Consider the following 15,223-nt stretch of genomic DNA (forward strand, 5'->3'; position numbering starts at 1 on the left):
CTCTCCGTTTGATATTCACGGCGCGGCGTTCCTCTGTTCCACACTGACATTTCCAGCTCACATTCATCAGACCAAATGCCAGCCGTGTTTGAAGGATAACTGAAGCATGTTGAAGGAAATGAAGGCGAGATATCAGACTTCTCGTATCGGAATATCGGAAAAGCCGCTTCTCCTGGACGCAGTGGGAGAAAGACAATCGATTAGCATCGGTCAGGACGAACAGACATGACGGTTCTGATGGTTCTGATCTGGGGTCAGGGGCTCCAGACTCTGTGGACAGTGACGGTTCTGATCCAAGGTCAGGGCTCCAGACTCTGTGGACAGTGACGGTTCTGCTCCGAGCTCAGATTAGGGCTCCAGACTGATCCGAGCTCAGGGCTCCAGACTCTTTGGACAGTGACGGTTCTGCTCCGAGCTCAGATTAGGGCTCCAGACTGATCCGAGCTCAGGGCTCCAGACTCTGTGGACAGTGACGGTTCTGATCCGAGCTCAGGGCTCCAGACTCTGTGGACAGTGACGGTTCTGATCCGAGCTCAGGGCTCCAGACTCTGTGGACAGTGGCGGTTCTGATCCGAGCTCAGGGCTCCAGACTCTGTGGACAGTGACGGTTCTGATCCGAGCTCAGGGCTCCAGACTCTGTGGACAGTGAAGGTTCTGATCTGGGCTCAGGGCTCCAGACCTGACCCTGATGATCAAATGATGAATGGATGAATGGAGTGATAGATGACAGAGTGATGGATGATAGAGTGATGGATGAATGGATGACAGGGTGATAGTTGATACAGTGATGGATGAATGGATGACAGAGTGATAAGTGATAGAGTGATGGATGAATGGATGATACAGTGATGGATGAATGGATGACAGTGATGAATGATAGAGTGATGGATGACAGAGTGATGGATGATACAGTGATGGATGAATGGATGACAGAGTGATGGATGAATGGATGACAGAGTGATGGATGAATGGATGACAGAGTGATGGATGAATGGATGATACAGTGATGGATGAATGGATGACAGAGTGATGGATGAATGGGTGGCAGAGTGATGGATGAATGGATGACAGAGTGATGGATGATACAGTGATGGATGAATGGATGAACGAGTGATGGATGAATGGATGATAGGTGATGGATGAATGGGTGACAGGGTGATGGACAGAATTGTGTGACACAAGTTGTTTAGAGAAACAGGGCTATGTGATCTTATGTGATCCAGAATTCTCGGCAGCAGGCCCCAGATTACTGCTAAGAATACAGCTGTTCTTACACACACACGCACACACACGCACACACACACACGCACGCACGCACGCACGCACGCACGCACACACACACACGCACGCACACACACACACTCCAATAACATCATGTATCTCTGTTATTTCTTGATCATTTGAATTCGTCAGCTCCTTATCACAGGGTACACACAACATTCATCATGAATGGACCAATAGAAACACTCCAAAGTTTGGGGATTTGTTTGTGTGTGTGTGTGTGTGTGTTTCTGTCCTTGGGAAACATGGCCTGGTTTCCAAAAAGAGATGGAGTTCAGTTCCAGTTGTTGTAGAACAGCAGCTCTGTGGCCGATACACTCCCCGAGGTGTTTTATTGCCTAATGGTCCACACACACACACACACACACACACACAGCTCTCTCTAATGAAAGAGAATATCACCAGCTTGATGTTGTATCAGCCTCCGGCTCCTAAGACCATCACAGACCCTCAGAGACCCTCAGTACGAGCTCCTGACTCCACCTTCGGACTGGACCTTTAACCCCTTCTTAACCCTCCGTCATCGCCCGCTGTAAGAAACACATGCTGTAATTACAGCTGGATTATTTCTGACTCGTGGCCTGTAGGAGCGAGTGGAGAAACTGTGCTGCAAGTGTAGAGCCTAAACTTTCAGCTCAGGCCCTGTCTGCATTTATAAATTAAATATGAGGACTTTTATTATGGCGTGACTCTGAGGAAGATTATTGTTACATAAATGCATTTAGATTTGAATTACAGCATAAAACCAAACAGAGACGAGTCAAAATAATCGACACACGCTGTCAATCAAAGGCATAACTATAGTGTAGTGATGAATGCAAATTTAAAGCATTCTTTTTAAAGTTTTTACGAAGTAATTTTGGAGCATTTCTGTGAATACAGTTATGAAAATGACCTCAACTCAAAGTACAGCTGGTGTTTTCAAACACCACTCTCATTGTCATTGTCCTGGTTCTGCTGCTGATGTCCCTCTCTGGTGCTTTATTGGTTCTCTCTAAGCTTTTAGGGCAGATTTAATGGCCCCGCCGCCCGGCGGTCATATTGACCCACAGCACTGTCCCTTACCCCAGGTTACGTTATCTTAGTGTTTTCATAACCAGGAGCTGGGGTTTTATTGATATCCTGTTGTGATTATGCCGTTACGTTCTCCTCGATGTCCTAAATAATGCATCTGGCCTTTCTGCCTCTGCGCTGCTTTGCATTGTACATGATCACGTTGTCATTTCTGACAGTAACGTGAAGCCTTATAGCCCGGCATCGGCTCCGCTAATGAGAAACAGCACTTAGTCGACGCTCCTGTACACAGAGCTGGAGAGAGTAGTCCTTGAAGAACCTCAGTAAACACTTATACGCTGCATTAGGAGAGTTCACAAACAAACGGGATGCACTGTCTTGGTTCACTTCGGAACACTAGAACAGGAGATATCAGTCCATTAACAGCAACCGTGCGTGAACATATACAACATAAATAAACACTTTCAGACACTAGAATAGCACATACCCTCTCAGAGCGGACGCTACAGGTGCATTAGTGTCATTAAACGTGCAAACAGTGTAATGTACCTTTAAAAGGTACAGTAGTGGTGTTAAAAAAAAGGTGCATATGAAATCAACACAACTTTCAAATCTACTGTTACAATAGAATAATGTTCAATTATGTTCCTTAATTAAAGGTACAGTATGTGATCCCTTCAGGGTGCAGTTTGCTGAGGGTGTTTGAGTCCATAAACATTTTCTATATGTGATTTGACTGATTAGAACAGGGGGTGGCATGGTGGCGCTGTGGCATGGTGGAGGTGTTCTCCCTGTGTCTGCGTGGGTTTCCTCCGGGTGACTGTCTGTGAGGAGTGTGGTGTGTTCTCTCTGTGTCTGTGTGGGTTTCCTCCGGGTGACTGTCTGTGAGGAGTGTGGTGTGTTCTCCCTGTGTCTGCGTGGGTTTCCTCCGGGTGACTGTCTGTGAGGAGTGTGGTGTGTTCTCCGTGTGTCTGCGTGGGTTTCCTCCGGGTGACTGCCTGTGAGGGGTGTGGTGTGTTCTCCCTGTGTCTGCGTGGGTTTCCTCCGGGTGACTGTCTGTGAGGAGTGTGGTGTGTTCTCCCTGTGTCTGCGTGGGTTTCCTCCGGGTGACTGCCTGTGAGGGGTGTGGTGTGTTCTCCCTGTGTCTGCGTGGGTTTCCTCCGGGTGACTGACTGTGAGGAGTGTGGTGTGTTCTCCGTGTGTCTGCGTGGGTTTCCTCCGGGTGACTGCCTGTGAGGGGTGTGGTGTGTTCTCCCTGTGTCTGCGTGGGTTTCCTCCGGGTGACTGTCTGTGAGGAGTGTGGTGTGTTCTCTCTGTGTCTGCGTGGGTTTCCTCCGGGTGACACACGTTGGTAGGTGGATTGGCAACTCAAAAGTGTCCGTAGGTGTGAGTGTGTGAGTCTATAAACAACCACAAGACATGAGCTAATACACTAGCACGGCTGAAATGAGTCCATCTTGTACAATGTCAGAAAAAAATCTGAACATATATAGTACCTTTAATTAGGGAACATAATTATACCTTATTCTACATTAATTGTAGATTTTAAAGTTTCAAAGTAGATTTTATTCGCCCCGTTTCACCCCCAGGACTTTTATTGTGTTCTTTTATTCTCCACAGTTGTATAATGAAAGATTACAGAGATCCCCCTCTCCTTCTGGAGAAGAGAATGTAATGAACCTTTAGGGAACACAACTGGACTCTAACACCACTGCTGCACCTTTAAAGATACACTACACTGTTTGTAGCGTTAGTGACAGTAATGTTCCTGTACCGTACCTTTATTCTGAGAGTGTAGATTGGAGCAGGAGATGAGTTCCATAAACACCATCAAAACCTGTTCTCAAACACTGGACAGTAAAGGTCCGACCATTTTTTACATAATCTTCTGACTCTGACCGCACCCTGTAGCCTTCAGACTGCACTCTAGCTGAAGTGGTTATTGAATGGTGAACTTTAGGAGGATGTTGTAAACCGGGATTTAAGGGTTAAGTTCAATACTTTGTTCAACAGAGTCCAGCCGCACTCACTGAGTCACTGACCACGGCTAAATCACTCACCCACAAAGGTCAAGACTGTCTCTAATTATAGCCCTCTAATTCACTTCCTCACTTTCTTACAGGCTAACAAAGTGTGTGTGCGTGTGTGTGTGTGTGTGTGTGTGTGTGTGTGTGTGTGTGTGTGTGAGAGTGTGAGTGAGTGATGAAGGGCCGAGGCTGTAATTGATTCGCTGTCCAGTTCAGAGACAGTGGACACTAACATGTCTCTCCTCTGTGATGTTCTATCTGTCCACACTGTCAGCTCCTGCTTCACACTGAGTGAGCTCGACTTCCCTTCTCTCCTTGGCCTCATCTCCCCTCTGTGCGCGTGCACACACACACACACACACACACACAATCTATAAATCTGTGACCCCCGCAATGATTCAGTTTTGATTCTTCACTGAATGATTGAATCCTTCATGAAATTCCAGACGTCCTAATGATTCTTTATTGAACGATTCATTCATTCATTCTTTATTTTCTGTATCTGCTTCGTTCAGTTCAGGGTCAGGGACAGGAACACACCCTGGACACACTCACCCAGTCACTCACACACTCACCCAGTCACTCACACACTCACCCAGTCACTCACACACTCACCCAGTCACTCACACACTCACTTAAATGATTCATTGAATTATAATAAGGTCTCATTGTCAAAGTGATTCAGTTTGTCAAACTGGATAAAGATAAAGATTGAATATGATTCTTTAGGGAATGATTCAGTGTACGGAGAAATGTCTTCATTTAATTGTTGGATTGTTGTATAATTTATTGAGTGTCTGGTAAAAACTCACTCACGATGTGTGCCCAGTTACACGTTTATTCACCGTGTTTCACCACATTGCATGTCTCTTCTTGCCACGTGGCTGTTTTTCATGAAAACCTCATGGAAATATTAAATAAATCTGCTTCACTCCAGTCACAGGCAGACAGTGCTGGGTCTGTTCGAGCCTCATCAGCTAACGCAGCGTGGCCCACATTCAGAGGCCTACCTCTGCTCTCCTCTCCCCTCACACAGGTCGTGTCCCACCACAGACTGCAGCGCGTGGCCAAACACCGGGTCAGAGATACACTATCACTATAACTGTGTGTGTGTGTGTGTGTGTGTGTGTGTGTGTGTGTGTGTGTGTGTGTGTGTTTGTACATCTGTGGATCTGCACCGCTGCTTTTGCGTGTGTTTGCAACATTAGATAATTCTCATAATACTTATCCTTTAAACATGAGCGGTCAGATCCAGCATTAGAGCAGATGACCCGTGCATGTGTGTGTGTGTGTGTGTGTGTGTGTGTGCTGCAATAATGAAAATGTCTCTACATGTGACTATGTGTACGTATGTGAATTTGTGGCCTGTATTTATCTCCCAAACAATAGTTTTAAGCAGATATTGATTTATTAGGAATTATTATGAAGATAATCAATGCAAAATAATAATAAAAAAATAGATACTATATATTTATTTAATGAATAAACATTCATTCATTCATTGTCTGTAACCCTTATCCAGTTCAGGGTCGCGGTGGGTCCGGAGCCTACCCGGAATCACTGGGCGCAAGGCGAGAACACACCCTGGAGGGGGCGCCAGTCCTTCACAGGGCAACACAGACACACACACATTCACTCACACACTCACACCTACAGACACTTCTGAGTCATCAATCCACCTACCAACACAGTGAAACCCACGCAGACACAGAGAGAACACACCACACTCCTCAGAGACAGTCACCCGGAGGAAAACCAACACAGACACAGGGAGAACACACCACACTCCTCACAGACAGTCACCTGGAGGAAACCCACGCAGACACAGGGAGAACACACCACACTCCTCACAGACAGTCACCCGGAGGAAACCCACGCAGACACAGAGAGAACACACCACACTCCTCAGAGACAGTCACCCGGAGGAAACCCACACAGACACGGAGAACACACCACACTCCTCACAGACAGTCACCCGGAGGAAACCCACGCAGACACAGAGAGAACACACCACACTCCTCACAGACAGTCACCCGGAGGAAACCCACGCAGACACAGAGAGAACACACCACACTCCTCACAGACAGTCACCCGGAGGAAACCCACGCAGACACAGAGAGAACACACCACACTCCTCACAGACAGTCACCAGGAGGAAACCCACGCAGACACAGAGAGAACACACCACACTCCTCATGATTCCCAGACTTGACTAGGCTTGTCTTCTGTTGTTGTGAATCACTGCTGTTGTCCAGGTTTAAAAGGTTAAGACTTGATCTGTACATTTGCGATAAACAGATCGTCTGATCTCCATCTAGCAGCCTGTGTTTATTGACCGCACATTTACAGCTCTGCTGTTGTGAAGGACCTCAGCCCATTATGATCCTCACTTTAATCCATGAAGGGGTTAATCCAGACGTGATCCGATCATTTAGATACACTGCGGCAGATATGAACAGTTATGAAGTGTTTATTAATGACGGGCCACACACAGATCTCCTCCCCTCCGCCTCAGCTGTTGATTACTGGGGCTTTAGAGAGGAGCCCCCGCTGAGTTACACTGGATTTAGTGTGAAATTAACAGTTGTAAACATCTAGAAAGCCTCCGGAGGAGAGACATAATCCTTTGTTAGTTTAATTCTGTACGTGTTGCATCCAAGAGACATCGCTGCTAGTGATAACAGCTCCTGTTTGGTTCCATTCAGTTTTATTTGCAGCACTTTTCACAGTAAAAAATCATCCTGTAGCAGCTGAGGGATAAGTCACTGAAAGTACTGTACGTACAAAAGTTTGTAGACACTTTTTCAAATGAGTAATTCCCTTTGAAGCATTGTCTTATAGAATGAGGTGCTCTGGAGCAGCTGCACATGAGTCTCAAGGGGTGTAAAACCACCCAGAACCGGGCTGTGGAGCAGTGGAGCTCCATCCAGGGCCTTTGGGATGAGCGGGAGTGCCAAAATAAAGCATCTTAAATCAGCACCTGACCTCACTTTTGTCCATGTGTCTGCCATCAGATCCTCACAGCAATGTTTCAACATTTACTGCAGATAAAATTATTATCCTAGGTGTCTATAAACTTTTGGCCATCTATCGCTGCACTTTCTTCAGTAAACAATGTGCTTTTCCTCCTCCTCATAGGGCTATGGTCAAAAAGGGCGTGTCCTTCCGCACAGCCACACCCAGCAACACGTTGCTATGGGAGATCACCTTGGATACGGGCTCTGACGGCAGCGTGGGAGTCATCTGTCAGAAAAGATCCAGTGCCAGTGGAAAAAGGTGTGTGTGTCAGCTTTTATAACCTCCATAAGGAATAATCAGGCGAGAGAGTGTGGAGCAGCTGCACATGAGCCTACGGTCGCTGTACACAATACCAACTGTGGGCCAGAGGGGTGTAAAAGGCCTCCCCACATTGGGCTGTGGAGTGACGGAGCTCTGTTTAATGACTTTGGTAGTAGTTGGAGTCGGGCCTGTGGTCTAGAGCTGATCCTCCTGTCATCAAATCCTCACAGCAATGTTCCTGGAGTTAGTGTAAAGACTTCCCAAAGGAGTAGAGGCTACTGCAGGGAATAGAGAAAATATCAATGAATACCTCTTTATTAAAGGAACACTACAAGGAAAGTTTGCTCCTGAGCTCCCCCTAGAGTTTAGAGAGTAATTTACTTTTACAGCACTGTCCTGAAATCAAGAGGAGGGTAGGTTCCCACACTCCGCTAAAGGTTACATAGAGCAGTTTAAGCAGTTCTGAGCCGAGACCGAGGCTGTATTCTCCCTGTTATTCTCCCTGTGATGATTGTGAAGCTGTAATTTTTATGTAAAAATAAGACTCAGTGTTGCTTTAAGGAGAAACTGTGGTGTGTAATGATTTATGTGATGCTGTGTATCTCGCCCACGTGCCACTGTCAGCTCTGGGCGCGTGGGAGCAGCTCTGGGCGCGTGGGAGCAGCGCCGACTTTAAGAGTTTACCGTGGTCCGACCTCAGGACAATCCCGAGTGATTGAGAGATCCTCCAATTGGTTCATAACTCTTGATCGGTTTAATCAGAAGACTCTCTAAGAACACTGTGTTTGGATTAAAGGTATCCTCAGCTCCTCTCTCTTCTCCAAAGTGTTGGAATCAGCTTTGGGAACACAACCCAAACCCTACAGAGGACAGAGGAGCTAATTTGAAGCAAGTAGGCAGACCTTAAAAAAGGCTGGCGTTGCTTCACCAGCGTCACTGCAGTTCTTATAGAGGCGCATTTGCGTACTTCCACAGCCACAGAGAGCTCGGGGTCTTTGGGGCTTGTTCTGAAGGGCGGGACTTAAAGCACGTGGTTCTGGAGCAGTATCTATCACTATTTCCTGTGGGGAGTGAAGTTGGCGAGGACTAAATGTGAGAAATAGCAGTAATGAACTATCCAGGAAAAGCCCCTTTACCCCTGAAGGACTCTGACATGGTGGAGTCACCTCTGATTACGCTGTTGGTGTGAAACCCTGAGTGATCCTCTTAGTCAAAGCCAACCCCAGGTCCCCTCTTTAATTCCCCTTCGAGGTGGTGCCTTGACCTCAGCCGAGGGTCAGCGCGAGAGCGTCAGGCTCCGGATTGTGCTTTTGTTTACGCCGTTCTCCGTATTCCCGCCGGGCCGAGTCCACAGCGATGCTCTCGTCAGCCAATTACAGCCTTTCCCCGTCCCCATGATCATAACTCCAGTGTTCCTCGGGAGACTCTTATCTTGGTGTGAAAAGCTGCAGTGGGCACAGAGTTGCAGAGGCTTAAGATTACTCCCAAGGTCACGGTCAGTGGGTAGCAGCCGGTGAGGCTCCGCCCATGGCCTCAGTTATGACACAGCGATTGAATAACACTGAATAAGCCAGAAATATGCAAATTAGTCATCACTGCTTTAATAAGTTAGTAGTGTCCTTCTTTGTTTTTTGGAAATACAAGGATGTGCACCAACAGGATCAGCCACTGGGTCAGACCTTGGGCCTTGTCAAACCCATTGGTGTAAGTGACAGCCTGTGCCATGGTCATCCCACCAGCAGGGGGCGACCACACCTCAGACCACATGATAATCAGCCCGATTGACTACAGCTGGGGCCTACCCTTTATTAAGCCTTCAGTCTGTGTCTTTGGTGCAGAGTCTTGAGTTTGTAAAAGCCAGACTTTGTCGGTAATTGGTATTTCCCCCTCTTTTGCGATGCTTAAACATTGGGTTTAATCTCCCACTATCCTTCTTTTCTCTGTGCTCCAGTTGTGTGGAGAACACTGCCTATGTTTTGTTCCTTCCTTGCGATACATGTGAGCTCCCGTGGGGCGGTGGTCATTTCCGTGACTCTTAGTTTTCAGTTCCTCTCGCGGAGGTTCGAACCCGTGGCGCTTTTTTTTTTCCTTGTTTTGGTCTCATCTTTAATGGAGTTTAAATAAATATAATAGTGTCTTCTTTTATTTCCTATTTGTTTTGAGGAGTTTACTTCCACCCTCAGTGTCAAATTCCCTTGTAATCACAAGCATTTTCACTTCCTGACACCTCCTTGTGATAACCTCTCACCACGTCGGTCCTGTTCAAGCCCCTCCCCCTTTTTTTAGTTAATTCTAAATGCTTTTGGGTTTTTTACAATCTGTGCGACAACTGTCTGTATCCGGACAGATGTCCAGTTACATGTTGGCCTTGGCTTCACCTCAGTATTTGGGACTCAGTTACAATAAAATGAACGTACTGCACAGTCGGGAGAGTCAGTTATTTCAGTGATGCACGATGATATTGGAATTATATCGGTATCGGCAGATTACTGGTGTTTTGAAGGTTATCGGTATCGGGCCGAGCTTTTGATTTTGCTGATGTTTTAAACCGATAATTGTTGACCCATTTATTTTTTACGTGAAAAAAGACTGGGCAATGCTCTTGTTCTAAAAGAATAGACTGATAAATGTGTAAAAAATTAAATAAATAAATAAATAAAGGCTGGCTGAGATTGGTCGCCCTCTGAAAATGAGGAGAAGCACTGTACACAGTTTAATAGTTACATTGTTAAAAGTCCACAGGGATTTCTTTGTGTTAAATCCTTTGTTTTAAATTAATTTATTATTATTTAATAGTGGTGTAGATCTGTTATTTAATTTTAATTGTTTATTTAAAAAAGTGAGTTTAAAGCTGTGAAAAGTCTTTGTAACGATGTAAAAATGTGGCTTACCATTTTCTCAGGAGACACCCTTCATTTTATTCTTTGTGTACGTTTGATTTAAAGATTTAAACTGTTACATTGTGTTTAATAATAATCCACTGTATTTTATAAATGTGGAGATATGAATATGAATAATATCTGATATCAGCATCAGCCCTGATTCCCATATCGCTGCATCCCTGCACTCCTTTGCGTAGTTTAAAGCACCATTAGCCCAGTGTGTGGGTCGAATGAACCAATAGAAATGCTCCAAAATGAATGCCATACGAGGTTCTGTTCATTCAGCAGTCGCTCTTCCCTCCTCGACCTCGTTTGGCCTTGTTTTCATCTCAGTGTGTGGGATTAGGGTCTTTTGTTCGTCTAAATCCTTTGAGAAAGCATATTTGTGATGTGTAAATTACTCCATAATCCGCCCCAAAACAGGCCGAGAGTGCCCCCCCTGCTGGGCCGCCAATATTTTGGGAGGATTTCTCTCTTAAGTGTGTTTTTGAGGGGGATATTTGGGCGTAAATGACTAAATCTCTCTAACAATAGGTCCCCTCCCGCACAGTTTCAGCCACTTAGGACCAAGGCGAGGGGCTCTTTGAGGGGAGTCTACCTCCTGTGATACAGGGATTAAAGACAAATCCTGTTTAATGTCCCAAAAAGACAGGGCTGAAGGGGACCTTCGCCCAAATCCGGATCGTCCTCGCTCTTTTAATTCTGCTTTGTTCTTGGGCATTTTTTGGAGGTTCCCTGCCTTGTTGTTGTTGTTGTTGTTGTTGTTGTTTGTTTGTTTGGTTTGTTTTTATCCCTTTTCAGTATTGACTTAATCACATCTCACTGCCCTGTGTAAAGAAGGACAGAAAAACTGGGTCCCCTCCAAATATTAACAGAAAACGCGTTACATAAGCCTCAGTAAATGAGCCCCGCTTTGTGTTTGCTTTAATTAAAAATGCCATCAAAATATATTTGGCAGCTGTTTCTGTCCTTGAGCATCTGTGCCTCGACAAAGGAATTGATAAAGAGCAAAATACGATCAAAACAAGCCTTCGATTTATAACTAAACAGATCAGCCACAAGATTAAAACCAAGGTGAAGGGAATGGTCAGTTTTTGAAGTTAATGTTGGGAGCGGCAGTTCTGTGCCATCATCACCATCATCAGTAGTAACCACTGCATACACTTCACACTACACACACACACACACACACATTCAGCATGTGAACTTGTTTTGGGCTGATCCCCCGGAGCCTGAGAGCTGTGTTTCAAAGCCGAAAGATTGGAGACAGATGCGTGAGATTACAGAGGAACTCCGGTCCTATTGGAAGCCTTATGGAGAACAGAGAGGGGATTGATGTGGATGTGTTGGGGGAGCGATACGTCGCGATGATGGAGAGACGGAGCGAGCCGTGTCTGTTCTGAAGCCTCCATCTTACATTATCTTTGTTTACATCAACATCAAGCTACACATTTTACTCCACAACTGTTTACATCTTCAACAAAAACCAAGCAGTGGTTTATATTTTCATTTACAAACACTTCATTTAAAATTCGAGACTAGATTCACCCACTTCGGAGATAGAGAGGGGTCCGGTCTCATTGCCCAAAGCCAAGTGTGCACCAGAGGGGTATAAACCCCACCCCCAGAATCAGTCTGTGGAGTGATGGAGCGCCATCCGAAATCAGCACCGGTCATCACTCATATCTGTCTGGTTAAACTCCACCAAATCCACAAAGCAATGTTCCAGCCATGTATTTAGGGGGTCCTAACCCTAGTGTTTAACCCCTCGCTGTCTCCCCTGCAGGCTGAGTAAACTCCAAGCGATCCTGCAGATGGACTTTGAGGTGGAGGACGTCAGCAGCCAATCAGAGATCCAGGTGATCAAGTGGGAGCTGGCGCTTCCTGATGATGTCAAAATGCTGGGGGCTTCCGAGGGCCTCATGAGGATCTACACCACTCAGAGGGACTTTGTCGGATTGGCTCCTCTGGTCATGGTGAGTGTGTTTAATGTGTGCTCATAGCCGTAGTGACCTCTGATACACTACAGTACCATCTTCTCTTCGGAGGGGCTGCTCTGGATGTAATTAAGATTAATCACCCTAATAAATGTGGATGGTAGAGGAGTAGAGTTAGGAGTCTTGCCCAAACATCTCTCGTTGTTATAGCTGAGTGTGGTTGCCTGGGCGGGGAAGTGAACCCTGCTCTTTTATACTGTGTTTATCTGATCATTAGGAGGTCACTGGTTTGACCCCAGTCCAAGTCTGAGACAAAGCACCACTGGCCTTGGGATCAGAGCTCTGGGTCAGTATTGGTGCCGGACGATACAAGCGCAAATCAATATCACGATTAATTGATACGATTAAATTTTTTTTTGCCTCAGAGTTCACTGATATGTGGTGTGTACTGTAAATATGCTCCAGTATTAAAGGTGCGGTATGTGTTTCTGATGTCGCTGGGAGCTGTTCACATTCGGTGTGTGATTGTGTTCAGACTGGAGGATTAACTTTGGTCTGAAACTGGTTTTTCTCAGTGTTTACATTTGACTTTAAGTTCAGTGTCGTCTTTACTAAAGTCAGAACACGTCCAAACCACAGCCGCAGCGTTTTCCTTTGGTACGAGCTGTTTGAGTTGCTCGGTTCGCCTCCGTGTTTAGGTTCTCCTCCGTGTGGCAGATTGGATGGGGCAGAGTCATGTGACTACAACATGGTTGTGTGGTTTTTAAAGGGACAGTACATTAACACTAACATTAACATGAAATGTAATATCTGAATATTGATTTTGATTAATTGTTGTTGAATTGCTGACCCCTAGTAGGTAGAATGTCCCTCCTCTCCCCCCATCACATAACCAAAGTGTGAGTGTTGACTGATGTGACAAATCTGGGTGGTTAATGTCCTCCTCTGATCGTGTTGAGCTGCGGTTTCATTTTAGCAGCACTTTGAAAAGAGGTTTTAAAGCTACACACATCTCAGAAAAACATGTGCCCCTCACCCTCCTAGCTTCAGAGGATCGTGTGTGTTTGGGAAAGTTCTAGTTAACGCAGAGAAACGGCAACATGCAAACGTTTTTCATCAAGGAATCCAACACTGAACTGTGCGCCGCGTTTTAAACGATTAGATCCTATTTATACCCGCTACGTCAGTGGATGAGGAAGTCGTATGAAGAGCAATGTCAAGACTTCCTCCGGATTCGGAGCATGTCTTTTACTAGACGCCTTGCATAATGCACCTGTGAGACACACACTCACACACATGCACACACACTTTCGCATGTCTCCTGCAGGTGTAATCCCTTTCATGGCGTCAAACTGAAGCGCTCGCATTCCATGCCGCACAAGACTGAGCCATATATAGCTCCCGTTACCAAGCGACCCCCACTGATAACGCAGCATTACGGTGAAATGTTGGATCCCACTTTATGTTCAGTGTCTGTAATAATTGTGTAATTATGTATTAATGAGAGTAATAACTCTTCATGTACTCACTCACAAACACACCGTGTCTCGATTGTTATAGCTGTGTATTTTATAATATATTTCATGAGGTAAATATGAGCATATGATAGGATACCATTGTTAATGTATAACATGTGTGTAATGTCATTTATCACAGCAGACGTAGCCACATGCAATACTACTGCAGCTGGGTAAATGTACGAGATGACGTTGTTAGTTTATCAGGGATCTCCTGTTAAAAAGAATTTCGGTGAAAAAATGACTAAAATTAATCAATTATTTTGTAAAAACCTTATACCACATGCTACTGATATCAAAGGTCATGTAAGTGTCTCTACTCAAGCCATTCTCCTATAACCTGTCTTTCACAGTGAATTTATCACTAGTGATTACACTCATGACTGAGTTGTTAATGTGTAATTATGTAGTTTTTCCAAACCCTTAAGATAAAGTGGGGCAAATACCTCAGCTCTGATTCCTTTCAATAGCACAATTAATGTGGGGGAGGAATCTTTATTGCGGCCGTGATCATTTATGAGTGTGATCTGCGGTGGATGACCACCAGACTGAGCAAGGGAACGTCCTGTTTTAGCGGAAGCCTGTGAGCTCCTGCAGTGATGGATTGTACATGAGCCTAAGGTCACTATTCAGAGGGTAAAGAGTGGGCTAGATTGGTACAAAGCCCTCCAGCACCTCCAGTACCTTTGAGATGTGTTGGTTGTGAACCAGAATTAATCATGTTTGTGTGGCAGAATGACATCAGATCTTTAGACAAGATTCTGGTAAAGTTCAGCAGGAAGAACGTCAAGTGTAGTTTACGAAGCTTAAAAATACCATAAGCATTGTTATATCATAGGAACTGCTCTGTTTGCCGTCATGAGTGGAGTGGAGTGGGGCGGGTGTTTACAGTGTTAAATCTGCTCTGAGCGACAGGTTCCCCCCCGGAGAGTCGCAGGGGCTCAGGACGCTGATTGAGCTTGTAACTGACAGGCTTCATGTGTCCGGCGATGATAAAACACTGACCCGGGCTCAAGGCCAAGCACTCAGATTTGGGTCTGATCATCACGACTTTGCTCTGGAACATACAACTGGATTAAAGAAATGTGGAACATGGCACAGAGCAGAAAACATACAGCAATACACACACAGTCACACACACAGGCCATGTGAGGCTTTTCAGATGGAGAATATTGGAAACGTAAATATTGGGACACTGTTTTTCCTTTCCGGGGATATATAAAAATAATATTTCAGACTGGCATTTAGCCGAACATATGTAACTGCAAACTGAATATTAAAGTTAT

At 45.4% G+C, this 15,223-nt stretch overlaps 1 protein-coding gene across 1 annotated transcript in view; it reads left to right on the plus strand.

Moving 5' to 3' along the window:
- Positions 1 to 15,223, plus strand: part of LOC136685914 (transmembrane protein 132C) — a 39,047-nt gene that overhangs the window by 7,303 nt on the left and 16,521 nt on the right. Inside the window, exons 3-4 of the mRNA XM_066659448.1 lie at positions 7,461 to 7,598; positions 12,270 to 12,459. Of these exons, the coding sequence (XP_066515545.1) occupies positions 7,461 to 7,598; positions 12,270 to 12,459 (328 nt within the window). The remainder of the gene's footprint in view (positions 1 to 7,460; positions 7,599 to 12,269; positions 12,460 to 15,223) is intronic.

This window comes from Hoplias malabaricus, unplaced genomic scaffold (assembly GCF_029633855.1).
Source record: "Hoplias malabaricus isolate fHopMal1 unplaced genomic scaffold, fHopMal1.hap1 scaffold_134, whole genome shotgun sequence".
In the NCBI taxonomy this organism is placed as follows: domain Eukaryota; kingdom Metazoa; phylum Chordata; class Actinopteri; order Characiformes; family Erythrinidae; genus Hoplias; species Hoplias malabaricus.